This window comes from Mesoplodon densirostris, chromosome 16 (assembly GCF_025265405.1).
Source record: "Mesoplodon densirostris isolate mMesDen1 chromosome 16, mMesDen1 primary haplotype, whole genome shotgun sequence".
NCBI classification, from domain to species: domain Eukaryota; kingdom Metazoa; phylum Chordata; class Mammalia; order Artiodactyla; family Ziphiidae; genus Mesoplodon; species Mesoplodon densirostris.
The window spans coordinates 18,200,536-18,227,613 of NC_082676.1; the positions used below are offsets into that span (position 1 = coordinate 18,200,536).

General features: G+C 41.4%; 1 protein-coding gene across 1 annotated transcript in view; it reads left to right on the top strand.

Moving 5' to 3' along the window:
* The window catches only part of PTPRT (protein tyrosine phosphatase receptor type T), an 825,916-nt gene that overhangs the window by 587,732 nt on the left and 211,106 nt on the right, over positions 1 to 27,078 (top strand). The window contains exon 15 of the mRNA XM_060079174.1: positions 16,971 to 17,007. Within this exon, the coding sequence (XP_059935157.1) occupies positions 16,971 to 17,007 (37 nt within the window). The remainder of the gene's footprint in view (positions 1 to 16,970; positions 17,008 to 27,078) is intronic.

Genomic DNA, 27,078 nt, shown 5'->3' on the forward strand with positions numbered 1-27,078 from the left:
AGAGCAGGGATCGTTAAGGTCAGGTAAGAGCTGTGCAGGGAGGCATGAGGGACAGCTCTGACCTGAGGGTCACCAGTCCCTGGGGGCAGGTCTAAGCCTCTCTCCCTGAGGCTCAGAGGAACCACAGTTCTGACATCCCAATTAGGGGACGATTTGTACAGCTGCTCCATCAAAGTCCTGGTGCTGAGGAATGGGAAGCATGAAATATAGCTTTGGAAGGGAGCGTATAGCTTGTGCCGTTCCTTTCTTTGTGCAGAATAAGAAACCAAAGTCCAGAGTAGAAAAGTGATTTGCCCAAGGTCAAAGCCATGTCTTGAATCTAGTCTCCTGTACCTTGTCCGTATTTGTTTACTCTGCAATATTATGACCATGCTCTCCTCTGTAAGGAGATATTGATTGATTGATTGATTGATTGATTGATGATGATGGTGATGATGGTGATAAAAATCCAACAATCAGGGGCTTCCCTGGTGGCGCAGTGGTTGAGAGTCCGCCTGCTGATGCAGGGGACACGGGTTCGTGCCCTGGTCCGGGAAAATCCCACATGCCGCCGAGCGGCTGGGCCCGTGAGCCATGGCCGCTGGGCCTGCACGGCCAGAGCCTGTGCTCCGCAACGGGAGAGGCCACAACAGTGAGAGGCGGCCCGCCTACGGCAAAAAAAAAAAAATCCAACAATCATTTATTAAGGGCTTGCTCTGAGTCAGTGAGGGGATACACAGATAAATAAGATACAGTTCCTGCCCTCAGGGAACCCACAATGCAATGGAAAAGACAGTCATGAAAACAAATGTGTACAATAAACTCTATCAGTAATCACATTGGCAGAATACCCAGTCTACAGCTAGAAGCCTAGAGGTGGAAAGGATCAGGAAGCATCTCATATAAAAAGTAACATTTGAGCCGAATATTGAAAGGTAAGTAGGCATTTCCCACACAGACAGTAGGGCAGTGGACAGGGTGTGTCCTGCAAAGGGAGCACCTGGGCAGAAGCCCAAAGGTTGGGAATACTGTGATACATTTGGGGAGATTGGGTGTGATTGGTTCTGGGCTTATAGAGAGAAGGCCTGAGAGAGACAGAGAGCAGATAATGGCTGGCCTCACTTTTTTGGCCATGCTAAAAAACTTGGGATTTATTCTGTTGAAGACAGGGAAATGATCTTGTCAATAATCCCAGCATCAGTTTATTACAATAATAAAGCCATGCATGTATACTTCTTTGCATATTTCAGGTATTTGTGCACTCGAAATTTTGTGCAACCCAATGAGATGTGCAGAGGATATTGCTACATTCTATAAATGAGGACCCTGTGACTCAGAAGGATTAAGTAATTTACCTAAGGAATTTACCCAACGTCCACTCAACCAATGAGAAATGAAACTAGAATTTGAATGTCTAACTTCATTTTTTATGGCATATATAATATGTGCTAGGCACTGTACCATCAATGAAAAAGATGGGCAAGTCTCTTGCTTTCATGGTTTTTACATCTGGTGGGGAGCATGGAGAGTGACAATTAGTAAACATTACAAATAAATAATTTCATCTTGTGATGGGTGAGAAAAGAGTGATATGATAGAGGGCAACTAGAGAGTGTGGCAGCTGAGTGGAACCATCAGGGAAGGCAACTTTGAGGAGGTGACAGATAATAGAACTCAAATGATGAAGATGTGAAGGTCTCAAGGCATTCCAGGCAGAGGGAACAGCAAATGCAAAGGTCCTGAGGATGAAATAAATTCAGCAGATTCAGGAATTATAAACAGGATCAACAGGAAAGGGGAAGGTGGTAAGAAGCTAGTCAGAAGAGATACCAGTGTTGGTTTATGCAGGGTGATGAAGATAAGGGGATTTTACCCTTAATCCACGAGGAAACCATAGGAGAGTTTTAAACAGGGAGTAGTGGGATTTGATTTAGGTAATTACAAGGTGATCTGGGTCACAAGGGGAGGAGGCATTAATTATCAGAGTCAAGAAAGGCTGTGGATAAAATGGACAAGAAGCTACAGCAGCCATCCAGGCAAGAGATGGTGGCAGTTTAGATCAAGGTGGTGAGGGCTGAGGCCAAGATAACATGATGAATTCAGAATATGGAAAAATATTTATTCTCTCCCTTTAAAATCATGTTAATATGGAAAATGTCAAACATATACAAAAATAAACAGGATAATAGACTCATTTTATATGCCCCTCACTCAGCTTCAACAATGATCAACCCATGGCCAATCGTTTTTTTTCCTCTCTATCCCAACTAATTCTCTGTGCTCCTCCAAATATTTTAAACTTCTTATTTCAGTGTAATTTCGATCTTTCAGAAAAGCGTCAAGAATAGTATGAAGAGCTTTCACAAACTCTCCACCCCAATTCCCTAATTACTCACAGTGTACCATATTTGCTTTACCATTCCATTCTCTCTTTCTCTGTCTCCCCTTCCCCTGTGCCCCATCTGTCTAGTTGTCTGTTGGTCAATCTATCAATTGATCTATCATGTCTCTATACCTAAGTGCTTCAATGTACATTTCCAATACAATACAATATAATTACTGGGAAATTAATGTTGATGTGATACTGTTAGCCCCAATTTTCCCAATTGTCTCCATTATGTCCTTTACATAAAAATTCTTTTTAATCTGATTCACAATCACATGTTGCATTTAGTTGTCATATCTTTAGATTCCTTGTATCTCAGTCTTTCATTGGCTTTCCTGACCTAGACTCTTGAAAATTACAGGCCCGTTATTTTGTAGAAGGTCCCTAACATTGGGTTTGCCTGAGGTTTGCTCACGATTAGATTCATGATGAATCTGATGCTTCTTTGGCAGGAATACCACAGAAATGACGTTGAGTTTTCGGTGCATGATATCAGGAGATGCGTAATATCCATGTATTCCATTACTGGGATGTTAACTTTAGTCACTTAAAGTGTTGTTCACCTAGGTTTTCTCCATCATAAAGTTACTGTTTCTCTTTAATGTATATATATATATATATATATATATATCTTATAAGGATTTAATTCTAGGCTATGTAAACATCCTGTTAGCCATCAAAATTTCATCCCTTAGTTTCAGCATTCGATGATTCTTGTCTACCTCAATTATTGGTAAGATGTTTACCAAATGATGATTATCTAATTCCATCCTTCTTTCTACATGCATTAGTTGACATCTTTTGTGAGGATGAGCTCTCCTTTGTCTCATTCTTAATTAATTAATTTATTTCTAGTAGTAAAGACTCGTAGATTCTTATTTTATTCAGTAGGTTATAAGCGATTGCCATCATTATTTTTAATGCTCAAACTATCCCAGTCTTAGCTAGTGGGAGCCCCATGCACATTGGTTCCAATGTCCTTCCTTTTTTCTTCTCTTTAAGAAAAATTTTGCCGACTTTTAATTATGTAAAAACCATACAGATATCTTTTGATTATTGCTTTTATATGTATACATTTTTCAAAGTAGAAGGATGGAATATATTTTATTTAGCAGGTTTAGCTTGATCTATCAATTCAAACATTCAAATAAATAGTATGTGGCTTCCATTTTTCCCTCTGCCTAAGCCCTGCAAATATAAGGAGTGTGCCTTCAGGGAAGTGTACCTATGTCCTTCTGACATGTCTACATCAGTTCATGAAAACTTATTTTCTTTCTGGCACAATATATTGTGCTTTCTCTGCCCAACCCTGTTATGGGGAATGGTACTTAGAAACCAACATCTGGGAACTAGTGGGTGTCATTGCTAATGGATATCATTGCTTTTAGGCTCTATAAGTGGACATAAACACAAGATATGCATATATCTGTATATTTTCATCTATCTATCTATCTCTGTATTAAAAACCAAAAATTCATAATGATACCCCAATTCCAGTTCAACATCAGAAGACTCATTCTAGTCTTTACCCTCCCCCTCATATTTTAACTTGTTTCTCTGACAATGAAAAACTTGCCTTTTATTATTCTCAATACATGTACTTATTTGTTCAACCCTAGACTACCCAGAGAGTATTTTCAGAATGATTAACCTATACCACTTTGTAAAACAAATCCATTAACTAAGGTTCAACATATGCTTATAGTTCTTTCTGTCTTTAATCTGAGGCTGTATAAAATATTTTGTTCAAAATAGTTCTTTTTGATTGAATTCTTTTTTATTTCCCTAAGGAATGGTTATATATTTATTGGAAATACAATTAGGTTAATTTGTTTCTCTTTGTTTCTAGTTTTAGGTTCACTTTCCCCATCCTTATTGATGTTTTTGTATATATAAAATATTATAACATAGTTCCAAAAGCCTAACCTGTACAAAAAAGTACATACAAAAATATACACACCAGGGCTTCCCTGGTGGCGCAGTGGTTGAGAATCTGCCTGCCGATGCAGGGGACACGGGTTTGTGCCCCGGTCTGGGAAGATCCCATATGCCGCAGAGCGGCTAGGCCCGCGAGCCATGGCCGCTGAGCCTGTGCGTCCGGAGCCTGTGCTCCGCAACGGGAGAGGCCACAACAGTGAGAGGCCCGCATACCGCAAAAAAAAAAAAAAAATACACACCGTTTATTTGACCCCATTTCTACCATCCCCTATGGGAAATTACTGTCATTAGTTTCTTATAATTTTTTTGCAAAGTTAAAAGCTTCATGTATATTTTATTTCCCCTTCTACTTACAGAAAAGATAATACACTATTGATACCTGGAAATCACTTTATATTAGTTCATAAAGGTCTTCCTCAATCTTTTTTACAGCTGCATAGTATTCCACTATGTAGATGTATCTTAATTTATTCTGTCACTGTTATGTGTGGACAGATAGATTGTTTCCAATATTTTTGAACTGCAAATATTGCTGCAATAAAGTATTGTGTACATATATATTTTTTCATATTGTTGGAGGTATGTCTTCAGGGTACATTCCTAGAAGAGGGATTGTTGGATCAAAAGGTGGACAAATGTGTAGTTTTTGGTAGCTGTTTCTAAGTTTCCTTCCTTAAAGGTTGAATCAGTTTTCATTCCCTCCAGCAATGTTTCAAATTATCTGTTTCTCCACAGCCTCACCAATAGTTTGTGTAGTCTAATTTTAATTTTTGTCAAAGTTATACACATGAAATTGTATCTCAATATAGTTTTAATTCCCTTTCTCTTATAAAAAATGAAGTTGACATCATTTCATATATTTAGGAGACATTTTTATATAATTTTGGAACTACATGTGTATGTCTTTTGCCCATTTTTCTATCAGTATTTTTACCTTTTCCCCCTCAATTTTTAAGAGCTATTTATATATCAGGGATATTAACTCTCTATCTGTGATATATGTTGCAGTTTTCTAGTCTTTGCTTATGTTTTTGCCACACCAAAAAAAAGAATGTAGTCAAATGCATCAATTTTTTAAAAATTACATCCAGACTTTGAGTCATAGTGAAAAAGCCTTTTCTTACACCAAGGTTATAAAGGAATTCACCCATGTTTGCTTCTAGAACTTGTATAGTTTAAATATTTTTTACATTTAAATTTCTGATGTTTGGTGTTTGTTTTGGGCATGGTGTAAAGTATGTATCTAATTTTATCTTTTTTCCCAAATGTCTATTTAGTTGTCCTAGCAACATTTAAAAAGTCCATCTTTGCCCCAATAATTTAAGATGCCACGTTTCTCTTATTTTAAATTTTCATGTGTTCTTGTGTCTTTTTTCTGGAAAATCCAGAAATTCTCTTCTACTCACTTGTTTGACTATTTATGTGCTAGTACCCCACAGTTTTAATTATAAAGGCTCTATGCCTTGATATCTGATAGGGCAAGTCCCCCCACCTGGATTTTCTCTTCCAGTGCTTTCTAGTTCTTCTTGTGTGTTCATTTTTTCGTATAAGCTGTAGAGTTAACTTGTCCAGCTCCATAAAAAGCCTATTGGAAATTTTACTGGGATTGCATTAAATTTATACATTAATTAGGGTGAACTGACATCTTTAAGATGTTGAATTATTTTAGCTGAGAACAGAAGATGTCTTTCTGTTTGTTCAAGTCTGCTTTTGTGTCTTTCAGGAGTGTTGTAAAGTTTTCTTCATATAGATTTTGCAGTTCTTGCTAAGTTTAATACCAAATATTTAATCTTTGTTGCCAGTGTGAATGGGATTTGCTGCCATATCTGCTGACTGAGGTTGGTTGTGTTTGTGGTGACTATTCACTTTGTATTGTAATTGTATACCCTGCTACCTTTTATCATTGAGTCTCTAAGGATTTTCAGATATACTGTTATATCATCTCCAAACAGATACTCTAAAGTTTATTTTCCAATTTGTATGCATCTAATTGATTTCTTTTATCCAATTGCACTGGCTAAAACTTCCAGTATGATATGAAGGAGTAGTGGAAATAGGGGACATTTTACTCTTGTTCTTGGTATTAGTGAGAATGCCTTAACTAGAGTCCCATTAAGTAAGATGATGGTGTTAGAACTCGGATATATATTTTTATCCTATTATGAAAATATTAATCAATTCCTAGTTTCTTGGGGTTTTTTTCTTTTAATCAGGAGTGGGTATTAAATTTTGTCAAATGCTTTTTCTGCATGAATAGAGATAGTATGACTTTTCCTTTGATCCATTAATATGGTATACTATATGAATGGACTTCTTAACATCCAACCAACCTTGCATTTCTAGAATACATTCCACTTGATCATGGCATTTTATTTTTCTCAATGCAGTGTTGGATTCTGTTCACCAACATGTTATGTAATAGTTTTATACATTCAAAAGTAAAATTGGTGTATAATTTCTCCCTTCTCCCCTCCTTTTCTTTTTTTGGTATTCTCTTCCCCAAGTTTAGGTGTCAGTGTTTTGCTGGTTTCATTTAAAAATGAGAATGTTTTTCTTCATTTTCCATGCTGTAGAACAGTTTATGTCAGTACTATCTTGTCTTTAAAGTGTGATAGAAATTCCCTATGGAAACATTTCAGCATGGTGTTTTTCTTATGGAGTAGTTCTTTAATATCTTCCTCTGTTTATTCTGTGAAATTAGATCTGTTTTTTGTTTTTATATGTAATAAAATCTATTTTATAAGCTATATTTTCCTAGGAAATAATCATTTCCATTTAGCTTTTCAAAATTATTTTCAGAGTAGTAGTAGTCTAATTTTAAGAAGTTTCTTCTTTTTCAATAGTTATTTCCCTGTTGTCATTTCTTCTTTTGTACACTGGTGCTTCCTCTCTTTTTTCTTTTTTCTAGTAGTTTTCTCTTCTCTATTTCAATAATTTCTGCTTTTGCCTTTATTATTCCCTACTATGGTCCTATTTTTGCTCATTTTTTTGTTTCGTTTCTAGATGTCTGTGCTGGAAATTTATTTAATTTTTTTCATTCATGTTACCGATGTACTTTAATCTAGTCACTGCTTTAGATGATTTTTTGTAGATTCCAATGTGTAGATTTTTCACTGTTTTGTTTAAAAATATTTAAATTTTTGTTTACAACTTCCCTTTCACCTTGAAGTTGCCCAAAAGAAATTATTTTGTAAATTTCTATGTGGAAGGACCTACTTGGTTTTTTTATATTCTTAAAAATTTCCCATCTTATTATATTGTAACCATAGAATGTTTCTTGTAATATTTCTTATCTATTCAATATAGCAATGCTTTCTTAATTAGCTAACATATGGTAAGTTTTTCTGAATGCTTCATAAGCTCATAAGAAGAAGGTTTTTCTCTATAGTCAGGCTGTAGGGTTTGACACAGATCCAGAAGATCTGCCTAATTATTTTAGCTCTTCTGTATCCTTGCCTATTTTTTTGCCACTCTATCTGTCTTATACTGACAGTAGTCTTCTATTATTCTTGTATCTCCTATAGTTTCTACTTCATAAAGGTGATTATTGAGGCTTTTGGTGCATAGATATTCATGCCTGTTATATTTGTTAATTGTGGGCTTAGCATTGAAAAGTGTTCTTTGTTATATTTTATGCTTTTTAAATTACATTTTACTCTGTCTGATATCAGGATCACTGATACAGCTTTCTTTCTTTTTTTTTTTTTTTGCTCCCATTCCTTTATTGTTGCCTTTCAGAATTACTTTGTTTTAGGTTTGACCTTTATATATAGCAGATAGTTGGGTCTCACTTTATGAGACATTTTGAAATATTTTTCATGTAATTATGAGTTTAAACCTATTCACATGTGTTGATGTGACTGATATGTTTGGTCTCAACTCTGTCATATGTTCTTTATATCATAATTTACTGTGTTAGTTTTGTAATACTTACCAATGTTTTCCTTACCCTTTTATTTTAACATTTCTTTTGATATTTAGAAAGGTTTGTATTTTTGTTCTAGTAGTTATCTTTGTTCTTATACTTTTCAGTACATTTTATCCTCTCTTTTCTTATTTAACCTCTTCCTGGCAGCATGTTTTCCAGCATTTTTGAGGTATAATTAACAAATAAAAATTGTATATATTTAAGGTGTACCACGTGATGGGGTTTTTGGTTGATTTGTTTGTTTTGGGTTCTTTGTGAAGTACAGTTGATTTATAATATTATATTAGTTTCAGGTGTACAGCACAGTGATTGAGTATTTTTGAAGATTATACACCATTATAACTTACTACAAGATAATGGCTGTAATTCCCTCTACTGTACAATATATCCTTGTTGCTTATCTACTTTATACATAGTAGTTTGTATCTGGTAATCCCATACCCCTAGTTTGTACCTTCTCCCTTCCTTCCACTGTGAAATGGTCACCATAATGAAGCTAATTAACACATTCATCACCGCTCACAGTTACCATTGTGGGTGGTAAGAACACTTAAGATCTACTCTCTTAGCAAATTTCAAGTTTGAAAAACAGTAATATACAAATCTCCAGAACTTATTCATCCTATGTAACTCTTGGATCAACCTCTCCCCATTTCCTCTACACTTTAGCTGCTGCATCCACTACTCTCTGATTTTATAAGTTCGACTTTATCAGGTTCCACATGTAAGTGAAATCATGCATTACTTGTCCTTCTGTGTCTGGCTTATTTCACTTAGCCTAATGTCCTCCAGGTTCATCCATGTTGTTGCAAATGACAGGTTCTCCTTCTGTTTAGAATAATAGTCCATTGTCTATATCTACCACATTTTCTTCTCCCTGGTCCTAGCTGCTACCTCCAGACCATTCAGCCATGCTGATCCCCTCTGTTTTCTGGTTGGGACAAAAAAGAAATGGGCCTCTTGAGCAGCATCTTACATAGCTGGGGAGGTGGATCACTCATGATGTTCTCCTTTCCCCCATGGGGTCTCTCTTGCCACTGAGCTGTGCCACTTTGGGGGACAGATGACACATGTAAAGTGAAACTGTTCTTTTTACCCTCCTCAATGTTTCTATTATCAGAGTTTTTGCTCCAGTGGGGTGCTGGGACCTCTCTTCTGGACTTTCAAGTTCCCACAAAGGCACTCTCATCCATGGGTGTCAAAATTACGTTTCTGGGGGATGATGAGTGTGAAAGTTTATTCTGCCATCTTGCAGACATCATTGCTTTGTCAGTTTTTGACGGTATCCACTGACTTTCATCTCTTGCCTGTACAACAATCAGAGTGAACTTACTCTGCTCTCCTCTTTCCCTATTTCTTCTCTTTCTCATTTTTACTTGCATTATTTTTACAAGAAAGTAAAACATTTATATATTCTGCTTTCAGCCACGTCCCTACCTTGTTTTAGTCTTAGATTTACAATTAAATATATTAAACGCTTTCCATCAGTCCTTTTGCCAAAATTTCTTCAGTCATCTCTTTGTTGAATGAAGTTTATCCTCTGGCATATTTGTCAAGAAAGACTCATGAGTACAGGAATCTCTGAGTGATTCAATGTTGCAAGTTATTTTTCTATAGCTTTGATAATTGAAAGATACTTGGCTAACTATAAAATCCTTGGTTCATAATTTCTTTCTTTGAGTTCTTGAAAATGCTGCTCCATATTTCTCCGCCTTGTATGTTGCTTTGGAGACATCTCATGGCAGCCTCATTCTCTTGCCCTTGTAAATTGTTTGATCCTTTTTGCCTGGAGTCCTTGAGACTTTTTTTTTTAAGTTAAACAGTTTTGCTAGGATCTTGAAATTGATCTTTCAGGTCTTTGAGTCCTTTCAATATGTAGGCTCAGGTCATCTCTTAATACCAGACATTTTCCTCAGATTATTGTTATAAATCTTTGCTTAGTTAATTACTTAATCTGTCTTCTCAGGGATTTCAAGTGGACATATATTGGATCTTCTTTGTCTTCTCTTTAAGCCACTTTTTCACTGACTCTTGTTACATTTTTCTCTATCTCATTTTCATTCCCTTGGCTGTCTTTCTCTTTCTTCAATGCCCCTTATTAAAAATTTCCTTTGGGGACTTCCCTGGTGGTGCAGTGGTTAAGAATCCACCTGCCAATGCAGGGGATGTGGGTTCAAGCCCTGGTCTGGGAAGATCCCACATGCCACGGAGCAACGAAGCCCGTGTGCCACAACTGCTGAGCCTGCACTCTAGAGCCCGTGAGCCACAACTACTGAGCCTGTGTGCCACAACTACTGAAGCCCGTGCGCCTAGAGCCTGTGCTCTGCAACAAAAGAAGCCACTGCAATGAGAAGCCCACACACCTCAATGAAGAGTAGCCCCTGCTCACCACAACTAGAGAAAGCCCGCACGCAGCAACGAAGACCCAACAAAGCCAAAAAAATTTTTTTAATTAGAAATAAAATTTCCTTTGGACACCTTGTAATTTAATAATTTAATCTTCATTTCTGATCACTTTTGGTTTTGTTTTCTTTTTTGTTTGTTTGTTTTTTGTTTTTTCCTCTGAGTTCAATCAACTCTTTTTTCCTAGTTCTTTTATGTTTCAGTTATTAATCTTTGCATTTCTAATTCAAAGTTGTTTGAGGAAATTTAATTCAGTTTGGAGTATTATTGTGTTACAGATTCTTTTCTGGTTTGTAATTTTTTGGAGGGGGTTTGTATTTCTATCAGTTGGGATGTTTTGATTTTTATTTTCTGTTCTCTTCGTATAGCAGCTTTATTTGGCTTCTTCCATTTATTCATTTTGTAGATTTGAGGTTCAGAAACACACTATTCTGATAAGGTAGTGAAGTATGTTTGTTTTAATGTATGACTGAATTTTTTGCATCATGGGGGATGGGTGGTTATGTGCTCTCTGACTTGTCACTGTTGCTCTTCTCTTTTAATGTACAGAGTCTTAAAATTCCCCCTTTTGCCTCTTTCCCTTTCATCATCCAATCTCCCAAGGACACTTCTCCCTTCTTTTTACCCTATTTTCCCCCATAAGTGATACCTATGGAAGATTACCACCTTGAATTATGTGTGCTTTCAGGTTTTCACATAGTCATTTCCTTATTCTAGCAGGATTCTCTTTCAGAATTTTCACAAGTAGGAACTTGGTCTTTCTGAAGATCGTTTTATAAAATCTTACAGCCTCTACTACCTTACCTTTTTTCTCTTTCATGTTATTTTTCCGTACAGCCCTGGCTGTCCACAAAGGCTTGTGTTGAGATCCTTAGAAATAGTTCATTCAACTGCAGTGCTTGTTCTTCTACTAACAGGGACTATGAAGTTTTGAGGGTTCTATTTTTTTTTATTCTTTTGGTCTGCATTGGGTCTTCCTTGCAGCACACGGGCGTTCTCTAGTTGGGGTGAGCGGGGGCTACTCTTCGTTGTGGTGCGTGGGCTTCTCATTGCGGTAGCTACTGTTGTTGTGGAGTATGGGCTCTAGGCGCACAGGCTCAGTAGTTGTGCACGGGCTTAGTTGCTCCGCGGCATGTGGGATCTTCCCAGACCAGGGCTGGAACCCGTGTCCCCTGCATTGGCAGGTGGCTTCTTAACCACTGTGCCACCAGGGAATCCCCTCTATGTATTTTAATGATGTTGAGGTTGTGAGTTTTGTATAGCTTTATTTTTTTCTTGTTTTCCTGTGCTGTTTTTTTGAAGGATATGTGGAGAGATCTGATTTTAGATGGTTATCATTTTCTTCAACTACTAAGAGCCAGCAGGAATTGACTATGGTTTGGTTGTGGGAAATTATGGAACTAAAAGAATTCAAGGATGACTCCTAGGTTTTTTACTTAGTCAACCGAGTAGATAATGGTAATATTTCCTGAAATGAGGAAAACTGGTGTGTGCATAAGGCCTGGAGTACAAGTGAAGAGAGTAACAGAATTATCTTCTGGAGGTTTGTAAATTTGTTATGAGTATATGGATATATGAGCCTGGATCTCTGGAATACCATTGTTAGAAATAGAAATTTGAGCATTACAAGGGTTCAGTACTTAAAGCCTTGTAACTAAATGTAATCTCTTAGTGAGGAAATTGGGATACAGATGAAAGAGGATATAAAATGAGACCACTCCAGTGTTTGGAGGTCAAGCAGATGATAAATGTCTAACCAAATAAAATAAAATTTAAATTTAAAAAAGAGGATTAGGAACAGACGGTGAGGTAGGAGAAAAACCTAGAGAGTAGAGTGACCTAAAAGGCAAGAGGAGAAAAAGAGTCAAAGAGAAAGTGTCAGTTGCAACTAATATTGATGAGAAATTAAGGAAGATGGGGTTGGGGCAGTGACCTTTAGAGTTGACCATATGAAAGTCTTTGTCGACCCGATGAGAGCAATCAGATTGAGGTGAGTTCCAGAGAGCTGGTGAGGTAAGACAATCAAGTCTGCATCTAGAAGGAGAGCACAAAATATTTTCAGAGCTTGAGTTTAATCGGGAGTTTTCTGGGCTTGCATGTTACTTGGGAGTTTCGTCCCGTAGAGTCGGGCTCAGGGCCCTGGCTATTGCCTGAAGCAGAGCCTAGTGCCTTCCAGGAAGATCTGATAGGGTTGGTGATGAACGTGTATCCAGTTAGAAGAGTATGCCACCAAGAGCCAGCTCTCCTGCATCCTGCAGCTCTACTTTGCCTTTTGTTAGTGACTGAAGATCTGCAGATTACAGCACGCATGCTTATTAGGGAGTTATATCTCAGAGGGTACCCTGGCCCTTTCATGCCTTAAAAGGCATTCCTCACTCAATTTTTTCCAGAGGATGAGCCTGCCAGGTGACCTGGTTGTAATGGTTCTGGGCCGCTCAGTTTCCAGAGCCTCTCTCCTTCCCTTTTCCATCCCTGGCTTTCTGATTGCTCAGGGTCCTGTTTCAAGTCAAAACAGAATTCCTTCATACAAATTGCTTGGCCTGTTTTTCAAAATGTGGCTGTGCTCCACATCACTGTGCCTGTGAACAAGCCAAGAAAGCAGAGCGTCTGACCTCAGTGGCAAAAACATATTTGCCAACAGACACCTCAGAAAACAAGGCCATTTACTTCAAGGTTACTTTGTTTGTCTTACTATCCGTGTAACCTTGGGAAATTGTATGTAATCTTGTTTCATTAGAGAGAAAAAGGGAACATTGTGATATTCATCACATAGCCTTGCTACAAGAATGAAAAATAAAATGTTCGAAATAGGTACCTTAAGAAAAGGGAAACTTCCTCTTTTTTTTTTTTTTTTCTTAGTGATGCTTTCAGGGACTGACATGCTAAGTGGATGAGCCACACCAAGGCCAAACAACAGCTTAGGGATCAGGGCCATGGAAGAGCATCACAGGAAATTGGGCTGCAAAGAGACTAGACTGAGGACCCAGTGGGTATCATCAATACCAGAAGCATGGGGCAGGGTGAGGTGGTGGGAGGACCCTGGGATCAAGCAGAGCCAAGATACGCTTTGCAAAGGTTTGGGGGAGGGCAGGATCTCTGTAGCCAGGCTCTCTCTCCTGGTCCAAGCCACTACCATCATCTCTACCACCACACTCTCCCCACCAACTAGTTTCTCTTGCACCGGAAGTCTATTCTCTGTACCACAGTCTCTACATTTTGGAAAATGAAAGTCTGAAAATTTTATTCTTCCTCCTCATAACTGGAAGCAACCTTAGAATATCCCGCCTACTCTACCAAAGTGGCCTTTTCCATCCCTTTCTCTGTCATTTGATTGGTGGGAAAATTGAGCCACAGAGAGGGGCAGTGAGTTGCTCAGTATCGCACAGCACTGGCAGATCCTTGAGTAGAAGCAGGTCTCAACAGAAGCACAACAGTTAGGGCATTATATTCTGTCCCAAAGTGACATATTCCTGTGTGCAGATTTGCAAGTCTAGAGTGGGAAATGGAATGTGAGTGAGGTTAAAATAATGGGGACATGAAATTGTATTGTACTGTGGAGATGGAACGGAAAATATACCAAATACTTTTCCTTTTCCCAAAGGCTTACATAATCTTGGCACAAGGAAAGTACTCATTTTCTTTTTACGGAACCAATTGGGAACTTTGAGTTAATGCCCACAGGCCAGACTTCCCAAATGATCAAATGCAGAATTTCAAGCATGTTCCTGACTTGCTTGCTAACAATTCAGTCACCCAGAAGGCCAAGAGAGTGACTCAGGACTTTGTTATTCTGTACTTGATTCTAACCAACAAAGACAAATTGGTTATGGAATTAAAGATGTCAGGAAGTTGGGAGAAAGCAGATTATGTCAGAGTCATGTTTGTGAGAGCCAAGGATAGTTAAACATAATCAGCTGTGTGCTCTAGATGATAGAAAATAGATGAATAGATTCGGGTGGAGGAGGCGGTATTGGGAAATGGCTCACTTTCAGGCATGCAACTGTGGAAGGGAAGATGATTCTAAGGAGAATTAGAAAGTTCTACGAACGACTCAATGAGGAAGAAGGCAGTAGAATAAACCATTGTGGCTACCCAATATTCCCTTTAATGTGACACATTTTAAAGCGAACATTTCCTCAAAAGACACATTAGCCTTCACCTTTGTGGAGAGAAAGTGACCCAGAAGGAGCATGATGGGTATTAGTTCAAAGGCCTCGAATTCTTATCGTATGAGGAATTGTTGAAGAAGAAGAAAGTTCATGAATCTGAGAACTGTCTTTCAATATCAAGACATCTTTCCTACACAAGCAAAGGCAGACCTTCTGTCGTCTGCAGAACAGAATCAAGACCACTGGGGAGTCATACTTGGGTTTAATAGGAGTGACAATTCCTAGCATTAGACTCTGCTGTAGACATTATCATTGCTTCTCTTCTTGGTGCCTGGAGGACTCCATTTCCTACCTCACTAAAGTCAGGCATGGCCCTGTGAGTGGCTCTAGCTGATGAAACCTGAGTCAAAGTAAAAGTGTTACTTCTGATAGTTGCCAGTGCTTTAACTCTTCATCATGCTTGTCTCCTGCATCAGTGAACACTGAAGCGTTGTGTTAAAATGGAGGTACCAGCCTTGGTCTTTGTGACTACAATGATTAGAGTATCCCGTAACCACCACCATTACCTCACCCTCAGACCCAGCCATACGCCTACATTGGACATGTAGCTTGAGTGGAAAATAAACCTTTGCTGTTTTTAGCCCCTGAATTTCATGGGTTTTATTACTTCTGCATAATCCTGACTAGCTCAGTGTCTTCAAGATGCAGTGGTTCCTTACGTGTGAGCATTAGCAAGATAGGCATTGGATTCTTGAGCCTCACACACTTGCATTCTTTGCTTTTTTTTTTTTAACATCTTTATTGGAGTGTAATTGCTTTACAGTGGTGTGTTAGTTTCTGCTTTTATAACAAAGTGAATCAGCTATATGTACACATCTGTTCCCATATCTCCTCCCCCTTGCATCTCCCTCCCTCCCACCCTCCATATCACACCCCTCTAGGTGGTCACAAAGCACCGAGCTGATCTCCCTGTGCTATGCGGCTGCTTCCCACGAGCTATCTATTTTACGTTTGGTAGTGTCTATATGTCCATGCCACTCTCTCACTTTGTCACAGCTTACCCTTCCCCCTTCCCATATCCTAAAGTCCATTCTCTAGTAGGTCTGTGTCTTTATTCCCGTCTTGCCCCTAGGTTCTTCATGACCTTTTTTTTTCTTAGATTCCATATGTATGTGTTAGCATACAGTATTTGTTTTGCAGTTCTATTTACAATAGCCAGGACATGGAAGCAACCTAAGTGTCCATCAACAGATGAATGGATAAAGAATATGTGGCACATATATACAGTGGAATATTACTCAGCCATAAAAAGAAACGAAATTGAGTTATTTGTAGTGAGGTGGATGGACCTAGAGTCTGTCATACAGAGTAAAGTAAGTCAGAAAGAGAAAAGCATTCTTTGCTTTTTATTTTCCTTTGCTACACAATATTCAGACCCTTACTGGAGGTATAGCTTAGTCAACTGGAATGTTCAGCTGGTTCCACAACCTCCTAGGATATGGTCCCAATAACGCAGGCTAAAATGATTCTCTTGCTAAGCACACTCTTCTGTATCTCAACTGCATGCCCAGCAACGTCATAAATTTATGGATCCTGTTCACTTGGGGAGCAGCCAACAGCAACAAGATAGCTCACCATGCAAAGATTCTATTGCCACGCAAACACACCCACACAACATTATCTATGAAAACTGTAAGGTGTCTACCAGAGATCTCTGGGCCAAAGTAACTTTTTGAGCATGAATTTTGCTGTTTGTTTCTTATACATTCATATTGACTGGGCTATTCCTAAGTGTCTGTTTCAGTGTATGCATATAGGTGCATTATATACTTTTAACTGAGCTTCTCAAGGATGCCCTTGATACCACCTACTAACCCATGCAACTGAGTGAAGCACACACGTGCCACAGTGTACCCACTTAGTGTTATGGTTAAAGTTGTTCTGTGCTGGGCAGTATTTATGCATTGGTTCTGTCTGGGGAAGAAGCTTATAAGGTGATGGGAGCCAGGAAGTGAACGTAACGAAGTATGTACCTAGCATGAAAAGAAATGACATAGAATTAAAAGGTGATTCCAATGGTGGAGAAAATGGAAGGGACAAATTTTAAATTATAATTAAAAATACATATGCATGCCTATATAGGCAACTATGTATATGTATATTGTATATGTATTAAAAAACCAAACCCACGACCAATTAACTGAAGTCTCACTTTTGTTGTTCACAGGAGACCAAAATCAACTGTGTTCGTCTGGCTACGAAAGGTATGTTGGCATGCCCTGTCTGTCTTCAGCCATTTAAATACTTCTCCCTCTAGCCACACAGGGAAATTTTAGGCAACAGTGGCTAAAAATAACAAGAAAGAATTGTTATTTTCTTTGGAGTCACTTGCATCTAGGTATTAATATATACTTACGGTATATATTAATAACACAGTGCCTAAAGCATAGGAAGAGCTCAGAACATACTTGTTTAGTCAATGGATGGCTAGATGGATGGACGAACTGGTACATTAATCAGTGGAGTGGTAAATATAAATGTACTCAAATAGTCTTCTGCTATAGATTTTCATTGTATTCGGGTCTGTGTTTGGGTATTTATTTTGCATGTCAATTAGACCTATCTTCTGGTTTTGCACTTTATTCAACTGGCGCATGGCTTTCAAAAATGAGGTGATTAGTGTTAGTGCCTTCGGTAATGAGAAAACCAACACTGCATCGTTATGTAGTTGGCATTTTCAACACTAATCCCCAAAACTAAGGCAGCATTGTTCAGGCTCATCACTTTTTGTTTCCCTAATTATAATTGAATTGCCTGGCTCTTTCCATTGGTACATGTTTCTGTTTATTATTCTTTAAAAGCAAAATCAATGAAGGGTTTGTTATCATTTAACCTATTACAAGGTTGAATGGTTAGAAATCAGGTTTATCTTTTTGTTATAGAATTGATACTTTAAACAGCTATCCTCCCTGTATAAACACACCAAAATTAGGCAGTTGCATTCTGTTCCCTGCATTTATTGACAGCATGTATAGTTTCATAGATTGCTTCCACAGCAATGATAAGTGTAAATATAAGTAAACATATAGTCATAGATATAAACTATAGACAAAGACAATGACTCAAGTATGTATACACATATGTGAGGATATACACACAGGCACACACATCCAGAGGAAATGCACACATGTCAGGGAGGGGAAGAGACAAGGGACGGGGCGGCGGGGAGAGAGAAGAATATTTTATGGTTATTTGCAAAATATGCAGTGCGACCTATCACACATCACTTTTATAACTTTGAAGAAGATCACAAGAATTTGTAGTCAGAAAAGGGAAGATACAGGAGGAAGAAGACAGGAGCACTAAGGGCTCCACTGTGATAAGAACTCACTCTGGCTTCACCTACGTCATGAGAGGTCGACAGGTCCCTAACGTGTTCTCTCTCGAGAACCCAGGCTACCAGACAGAAAGAGATAAAGTGAGGCAAGGAGAATTGATGGCCTGCAGACAAAAGTGACACAAATTATGGGCCTTGGCAGACTTCTCCACTGAAGAAAACAGATAATCTAGAAAGAAGAACCTCGTCAGTTGGCTAGCACTAAAGCTCTGGTCTCAAGCTGGACAGCTGGGTGTCTGCAGCATCCCCCAGGAGGGGGCAGGAAACACACAGAGAAACCTTCCCCGTGACGGTGCTCCATGGCTCCCACTAGCTTTTTTTTTTTTTTTACAACTTTATTGGAGTATAATTGCTTCACAATGGTGTATTAGTTTCTGCTTTATAACAAAGTGAATCAGTTATACATATACATCTGTTCCCATATTCCTTCCCTCTTGCGTCTCCCTCCCTCCCACCCTCCCTATCCCACCCCTCCAGTCGGTCACAAAGCACCACGCTGATCTCCCTGTGCTATGCGGCTGCTTCCCACTAGCTATCTACCTTACGTTTGGTACTGTATATATGTCCATGCCTCTCTCTCGCTTTGTCACAGCTTACCCTGCCCCCTCCCCATATTCACAAGTCCATTCTCAAGTAGGTCTGTGTCTTTATTCCTGTTTTACCCCTAGGTTCTTCATGACATTTTTTTTCTTAAATTCCATATATATGTGTTAGCATACGGTATTTGTCTTTCTCTTTCTGACTTACTTCACTCTGTATGACAGACTCTAGGTCTATCCACCTCATTACAAATAGGTCAGTTTCATTTCTTTTTATGGCTGAGTAATATTCCATTGTATATATGTGCCACATCTTCTTTATCCATTCATCGGATGATGGACACTTAGGTTGCTTCCATGACCTGGCTATTGTAAATAGTGCTTCAATGAACAGTGGGGTGCATGTGTCCTTTTGAATTATGGTTTTCTCAGGGTATATGCCCAGCAGTGGGATTGCTGGGTCATATGGTAGTTCTATTTGTAGTTTTTTAAGGAACCTCCATACTGTTCTCCATAGTGGCTGTACCAATTCACGTTCCCACGAGCAATGCAAGAGGGTTCCCTTTTCACCACACCCTCTCCAGCATTTATTGTTTCTAGATTTTTTGATGATGGCCATTCTGACTGGTGTGAGATGATACCTCATTGTAGTTTTGATTTGCATTTCTCTAATGATTAATGATGTTGAGCATCGTTTCATGTGTTTGTTGGCAATCTGTATATCTTCTTTGGAGAAATGTCTATTTAGTTCTTCTGCCCATTTTTGGATTGGGTTGCTTGTTTTTTTGCTATTGAGCTGCATGAGCTGCTTATAAATTTTGGAGATTAATCCTTTGTCAGTTGCTTCATTTGCAAATATTTTCTCCCATTCTGAGGGTTGTCTTTTGGTCTTGTTTATGGTTTCCTTTGCTGTGCAAAAGCTTTTAAGTTTCATTAGGTCCCATTTGTTTATTTTTGTTTTTATTTCCATTTCTCTAGGAGGTGAGTCCAAAAGGATCTTGCTGTGATTTATGTCCTAGAGTGTTCTGCCTATGTTTTCCTCTAAGAGTTTGATAGTTTCTGGCCTTACATTTAGGTCTTTAATCCATTTTGAGCTTATTTTTGTGTAGGGATTGATGCCATTGTTCTCCCCTGCAGGATGTGTGGGATTCTAAGGACACCCTCTGGGACATAAGCCCTCCTAAAGGGGAGTTTGTTGGATCGTATTTTCTGAACTGGGAATTAGGAACATGTGATCGGACAGGCAAAGGTATACATGGGGACTTCGAGAGAGAATATTTAAAAGTATACGTTGCTGGCAGTGTCGGGACCTACTGTCCTGATAGATATAGAGCCCACCATGCCACACTTCTCCAAAGTTGCATTGCTGATCTGCAGAATTACAGTGACCTTTAAAGAACTGGAACAGAAGAACTCTCTACCTCTTCTTAGTGTAAGGATTTCTCTTCTTGTCTGATGTTTAGGTTACAATCTTCCTTTAGTGGAGTGTGTTGTGTACACACGTGAGGTGTGGTGTGGGAAAGGATAGGAATGCATTAATGAGTATGAATGCCCAGCTGGCCATGCCCAGGCAGGGCTCAGAGGAGTCGGGAGTAAGTGGTGGATTCCAAGCTTCCACACCCTTGTTTTCCAGTGAGGGCCGTCACTCCAGCCAGGAGAAGCAGGCTCTAGCAGCACTTGGCAGGGGCAGAGGGCTGGATAGTGCAGAATGCCCGTCAGCCACAGGTCAGGGAAACCTGTGTTTGGCTATGTCTACTCTGTACCCTTGGAGCATCCAGGGTCAACTAAAGGAGAACCCTGTCTGAATTCACGCACTGCCCATGAGGACTTGGTATCAAGGATCTAAGTCAGCATTTGACCCATCCCTTTCCTGATGGTGTGAATCAAATTTCCCTTTTTATGGGTTCGCTGAAAATACTGTTTTTTTTTTTGATTGAGAAAATACGATGGTGGGAATCCTGCAGGCAGTGGGGGTATGTGAAGTCCCAGTGGCAAATTCCATGGGCCATCTGTCTCCCTCCAGACTCCTCCACCTCTCTGTCATCGTGGCACCTTCTGCACGGGTCTGCCAGTGGCCAGCCAGCCTCTGGAGTATGGTCACATGGGCAGGCTTGAGGCCAGAGCTGTGACAATGAAGCAACTTGCTGATGTCCTGTCCCTGACCCTGGTGACTCCAGACAGCATCTGTGGTCAGCTGTGTGGGTCCCGGGGAACTGGAGGGCTGCCCCTCAGAATGGAACAGCCTGGAGCTGTTCAGGATCATTCTGATCTGACCAGATGCCCAGGGCATCTTCTATTAAATACAGTCCTTGGCTCTAGCATGCAGCTCTAACCCTTGTCTGTCTGTAAGGTCGCTGTTAGTCACCCAAGCTCTAATTAAGTGCTACCCACTTTTGAGGTTTGCAAAGCAAGGGACCTGGGTTAGTTTTCGGCGACTGCAGAGTCCCACAGACTAAGTGGCTTAAACAACAAAATGTATTGTCTTACATTTCTGGAGGCTAGAAGTCCAAGGTCAAGATGTCAGCAGGGTTGGCTCCTTTGAGGGCTGTGAGGGAGAGGCTGTTATACTCCTTTCCTCCAGCTTCTGGTGGTTTTCTGGCCATCGTTGGCATTCCCTGGCTTGTAGAACTATCACCCCAATCTCTGCCTTCTTCACATCTTCCTCTGTGTGTATCTGTCCAAATTCTCCCTTTTCTTTTTATAAATTTATTTATTTATTTTTGGCTGTGTTGGGTCTTCGTTTCTGTGCGCGAGCTTTCCCTAGTTGTGGCGAGCCGGGGCCACTCCTCATCGCGGTGTGCGGGTCTCTCACTGTCGCGGCCTCTCTTGTTGCGGAGCACAGGCTCCAGACGCACAGGCTCAGTAGTTGTGGCTCATGGACTTAGTTGCTCCGCGGCATGTGGGATCTTCCCAGACCAGGGTTCGAACCTGTGTCCCCTGCGCTTGCAGGCAGATTCTCAACCACTGCACCACCAGGGAAGCCCCAAATTCTCCCTTTTTATAAGGACACTGATCGTATTGGATTGGGGGCCCACCTTACTCCAGTATGACCTCATCCTAACTTAACTAATTACCTCTACAAGGACCCTGTTACCAAATAAGGTCGCAGTCTAAGGTTAGGACATTAACATAAGAACTTGGGGGAACACAGTTCAATCCATAACCGGCCCCATGCAGTTCGGGGCAGTGTCCAGTGGTTCCCATTGAAACCTCTGACTCTTTACCATTCACAGCGTGATCCCAATAGCTTTTAGGGATGTGCAAGGAGCCAGAATGGGCCCTGCCAGAGGGGGCCCCGGAGGTGGGCTGATGTCCAGATGTGGCTCCTGTTCCTTTCGGAAGCTGAGTGAGGCTGCCTCATGCAGAGGAGCTGCGTGTTCTGTGGAAGGAGCCCAGGGCAGGGGGTACACACAGTGGGCCACCCATACACACCAGATGCTGGGTCCGTGGCAGCAGGACCCTTCCCAGACCCCACATGATGGTGGAGCATCAGGTGCTGGGCAGGGCCAGGCCTCCTGGGACAGGCGCCAGCACTGCTGTTTCAGAGGAGTTCTGATGAGGAACTGCTCGGGCCTAACCACTAATTTCCCGGTCACACTGTGCCCTGGCAGGAAGTTCCTGGCACATAGTTGACCCTCGAAAAATGCCTGCTGAAGTAGGAAATGCATGTGGAGTCAGCATTTCACTGCAGCAAGGCTCAGAGACTCTGGGGGTCTCACTCCATCTTCTCAAACCTCAGCAGCGCCGTATTTAAAGTGATCCCCATCTATCTACCCATTCACACAACAATTTTTGAACGTACCTACTGCCAGTGGTTTGCTGATAAACTTGCTGTTTGTAAAAGAAAAGCCCTTATTTGTAGTCTTTGTCCATTTCCAGGGTGTAAATATACCCACAAATCCAATATCAAGTTACCAATAGTTTAACAACTGGCTTACAAGAAAGTCCTGAATGTTTAGCAGCATTTCTTCTGTAGCGCACAGATGCAAGCCAGCTCCAGCACACTGAGACCTCGACCCACTAGTTTGTTATGAGGATCAAATGATATCATAAACATAAACGTGGTTTTATTTACTGCAAATTGTTTTGGAAATTTTAAAAAATCATGATCGATGACCATTATTTCTCTCATGTGGTCAGCTCACTCACTGAGCACCTGTGAGCCAGGTACCTTGTAAGGAACTAGGGATTTTGTGATGAACCAGCAGGCGTGCTTCTGGTCCTCAGGAAGCTCACCGTCTAGGGCAGAAACAGACAGTAAGTGAAGGATTGTAACAGACAGTGCTAGAGTTATGATTGTGATCAGTGCCTCTAAAGAGAAGTGAGAGGTACTGAGCGAGGTCTGATGGCAGCAGAGCTAAAGCCCTAGGCACTAATGAGTGTGTGTTCCTGGGACACCCCCGGGGCTCCCTCCCCTGGGATGGGTGCAGCGTGAGAGACTTTGTGCCCCCTCGTCCCATCACCACCCCTTCTCAGCTAACACTGGGAATTGAGTGTGGCATTTGAGAAGCCAGCGGACTCAGGACCTCACTCTGTGAGAGGAGCCACACCCTTGGCCCAGACTCCGGAAGAGCCAAGTTCCCTGTGTTTGCAGAGCATCTGGCCGGTGGATTCACACACCACCAGGGGGCAGTATTTATTTATAGAGCCGGGGCAGAACCTCCTGCTGAAGGCGCTGCTAAGGGACTGTGGGGTGGAGGTTTGGTATTAGCTAGTGGAGGGGTTAGTTCTGGGATTAGGACAGGCTCCTCTCAGAATGCTGGAAGGCAGCCTTTTTCATTGATATGGAGGGGCGGGGGCATGGTGCACCATCCCAGATTCACATCTTCTGTACCTTGTTCCTCAGCCAGGGGTTGGCTGTTAACGCTGACTGGAGATTCAGAGGAATCAGAACATGAGTTCAGATGTAGTGGGGAAGAGAAATTTGTCAGTGAACAGATAAAGAAGAATGGTAGCATTTTAAGACAGATTCCCGGGAAGCAGAGCCCGAGGCAGGGATTTGGGTGCATGGGATGTACTGAGGGAGAGCTCGTGGAAGAAATCTGTAAGGTCAAGAGGGAAAAGGCTGAGTAAGAATCTCTTCTCAGATAAAGTTAAGTCTAGGCTAGATCCCGGGGTAGAGTGTAAAGTTCTCCAAAGTTGTTCGACTTTGAGGCAGGAAACCAGGACTCCTCCCCCGTACCAATCAGCCCTTGGCATTTTCCCTTCCCTTCCCCTTCTCCTTCCCCTCAGGAGATCTCTCAGGTAGCTCCAGAGGAAGTGGCACCTCTGAGCCTTGCACAAGTCTCTGGAGAGAGTCACAGGGGTGAGTCCTTAGCCCCCCACACACGCAGGAGCTGGAGGATGTCACACCAATCTGTAAAGGGGATCTGGGTGTGGCACCAACAGCGTGGACCACAGGGCTCTTATTATATGGAGGATGTTACATCTTCAGGTTGAGGATAGCAAGAAGCTAATGGAATTGCCTCAAGTTCAAGACCTAAAAGAACATTTCAGAAGCCCTTTGCTTGGCAGACTCTAGCTCCGGGAGTCTGCTCAGAGCTATATAGAGAAAACTACAGCCAATGGGTAAATAGACATTAAGTTTTGGTTTGGAAACAGAGAACTCTGATTCAGACTTTGAAGGGAGGGTAGTCATGGAGAAAAAAAGATCCATTTAAAAGTTAGGTTCTGTTCTTGTAGTTAAAACAGCAACTGTGAGAAAGGGCAAGTGAGAGGGAGGTGGACTTAGACCCATTCAATACTGTTCACTCTCTATTTGGAAGATGGGGGACGGGCTCCTTGTAGGAACCAGGTTGAAGAGATGAGCAGAACATGCCGGGGAAAACGGAGCTTGTGAAAACCTGGGGTGGGAGACCTAAACTTCCAAGGTGCTGAAATTTAAGTGAGAGACAACTCTTCCCAGGCAAGCTGATCATCCTGTCTGTGGAGGATGCCCAGGGTTGCAGTGGTTGAAAGAGGTACCCAGTATCTCAATTCATGCCCTTCTGGCTGGGTCAGAGCAGGCCATGGGGGAAATGGAACTGAACACAGAGGCTCAGTTCCAGAACCAGATGGGTCCGTTCCCCTTCCAGAAACCGTGTGCAGTTCCATCCAAGCCCTCCTGCCTACACGTTCTCCTACCTAATTCTTCCCGCCTCCTTCCATGCACTCGTTCACTTTGCTACTTTCTCCTGCCCACAGGCCCTGCCTCCACCAGACTTGGCTGCATGATCTGGCCCCTTCCTACCCTCCAGCTTCATCCAGGCTTCTATCCTCTTATTCACTGCCCTCCAGCACACTGCTCTTTCAGGCTCCTTCCAGCCTCAGGACTGTTGCCGAAATATCGGCTTCCCTGTGCACCGATGCCAAACAGAAATACGGAGACAGAGATTTTGGAGGAAGAGGGAGATGGCTTTATTGTTCTGCCAGGCAGGAGGGAAGACACAGCAGGCTAGCGCCTCAAGAACTGTGTGTGTCCCCGCACCCCCAAACGGAGAAGACTTTATATGTGGGACTGGCAGTCCAGGGTATATGATAAGGATCAAAGTAGTGAAGGTCTTGCATTCTTCTTCCTGCATTATTTCAAAACAGTCACAGCTGGCATCAGGCAGCCAGGTAACTGAGTCCGTTTGTCTCTGGGTTATCGGCCTGCAAACTTTTTTCTGAAATGCAAATGCCACAAGGGGTGATTTGCTACAAGGGAGTGCAGGATGTAATTCACATAGTGTTAAAGAGTAATAGGTTAGCTTTGTGAAGTACAAATCTAGTTACAGACACTACAGATTAGTAACAGTTAAAAACTAGGAGTGATGAACTCTTTCAGGCCATGTTATGTTTCTTCTCTAGCCTGTTCACTGTTCCCTTTACTTTCCTTGTTCTCAGGAGAGGGAAAACTTTATTTCTATTTTTGCTGCAGTAAGACCTTTCCTCATCCTGCCCCCTTTGCCTGAAATTATCTGGCTTAACAGATGTACATCTTTCAGATTGCAGCTTCAATCCCGCCTCCTCAAAAAGACCATCCTGACCTCGAGTTTCATGTATCCCCAACGTTTTCCACTCTCATTATACCCTGTACTTTTTTTCATAGCATTCACCATGACTTATAAATATATATATTTTTGTTGGCTTACATATTGAATGTCTGTCTCCCAGCTAGATTCTAAGTGAAGTAAGTGAAAGGATTCTGCCTATTTTGAGCCATGTTGTGTCCCCAGATCCTAGCAAACATTAGTGCTCAATAATATATTTTGAATGAACAAATAGATAAATGAATGGACTGATCACTCAATTAATCAATCAATTAATGTATGGATCAATGGCTAGATGGCTGGCTGGATGGATGGATGGATGAGGTCTTCCATGACCTCATTTTTTCAAATACAAGCTACTTGTCAAAATGTTCTCTTGGGAACTTCCCTGGTGGTGCAGTGGTTAAGAATCCACCTGCCAATGCAGGGGACACGGGTTCGAGCCCTGGTCCGGGAAGATCCCACATGCTGCAGAGCAACTAAGCCCGTGCGCCACAACTACTGAAGCCTGCGTGCTCTAGGGCCCACGTGTGGCAACTACTGAGCCCACGTGTTGCAACTGCTGAAGCCCATGCGCCTGTGCTCCTCAACAAGAGAAGCCACTGCAGTAAGAAGCCCGCGCACCGCAACAAAGACCCAATGCGGCCAAAAAAAATAAATAAAATTAAAAATAATTTTTTAATGTCCTCTTGGAAGGTAGGAATAAAAGTGGTAGAGGCAGGGATTAGCTACATGATCTACACTCCCCACTAACAAAAAGACCAGCCAGGCTCCGCTTGATTGCCTTTTGTGACAGGGACCTCACTACTCCCCCAGGGAGGTCGTCCCACCATTGGACACTTCAGCTGAAGGAAACCTCAACATCAGGGGTCCAAATTGGCTCCCTATTATTTCTGCCATTCAGTCTTTGGGGCCACATGAACCTGCCTTTTCTCCTTCCAGAAAATAAAATTTGCCTCCTCGGCCTTGTTCCCCCCACCCCAGTTGGGGTCCATCAGGGCCTTGCTTGTCCACTGTCTTCCCATTGGAAACTCTCTGGCCGCCTGCAGGCAGCCTCACTCCCATCTTTGGTGCCAGCCGGCAAGGGAACACAGCTGGCTCTGCAGACTCCCGCTGGGTGTGCCCAAGTGGCAGTTGGAAAAATCAGCTTTGATTTGATTTGCAAACTGAGCCCAGTCATTGAGACAAAATAAATCCGGAAACCCATAAAGCCATTTGCAGAGTTGCTTTGCAGAAGTAAGTCACAGTTTTAATCCAGTAAACACTCTCTAAGGATCCCATTAAAACAACCCCCTCAGAGTAGGTGCTGAAAGCTGAACTCCAGAATAATGAAGCATGAGATGAGATAAGGGGCCAGTGTCACCCATAGTCCCGTGCTGCCTGGTGGTA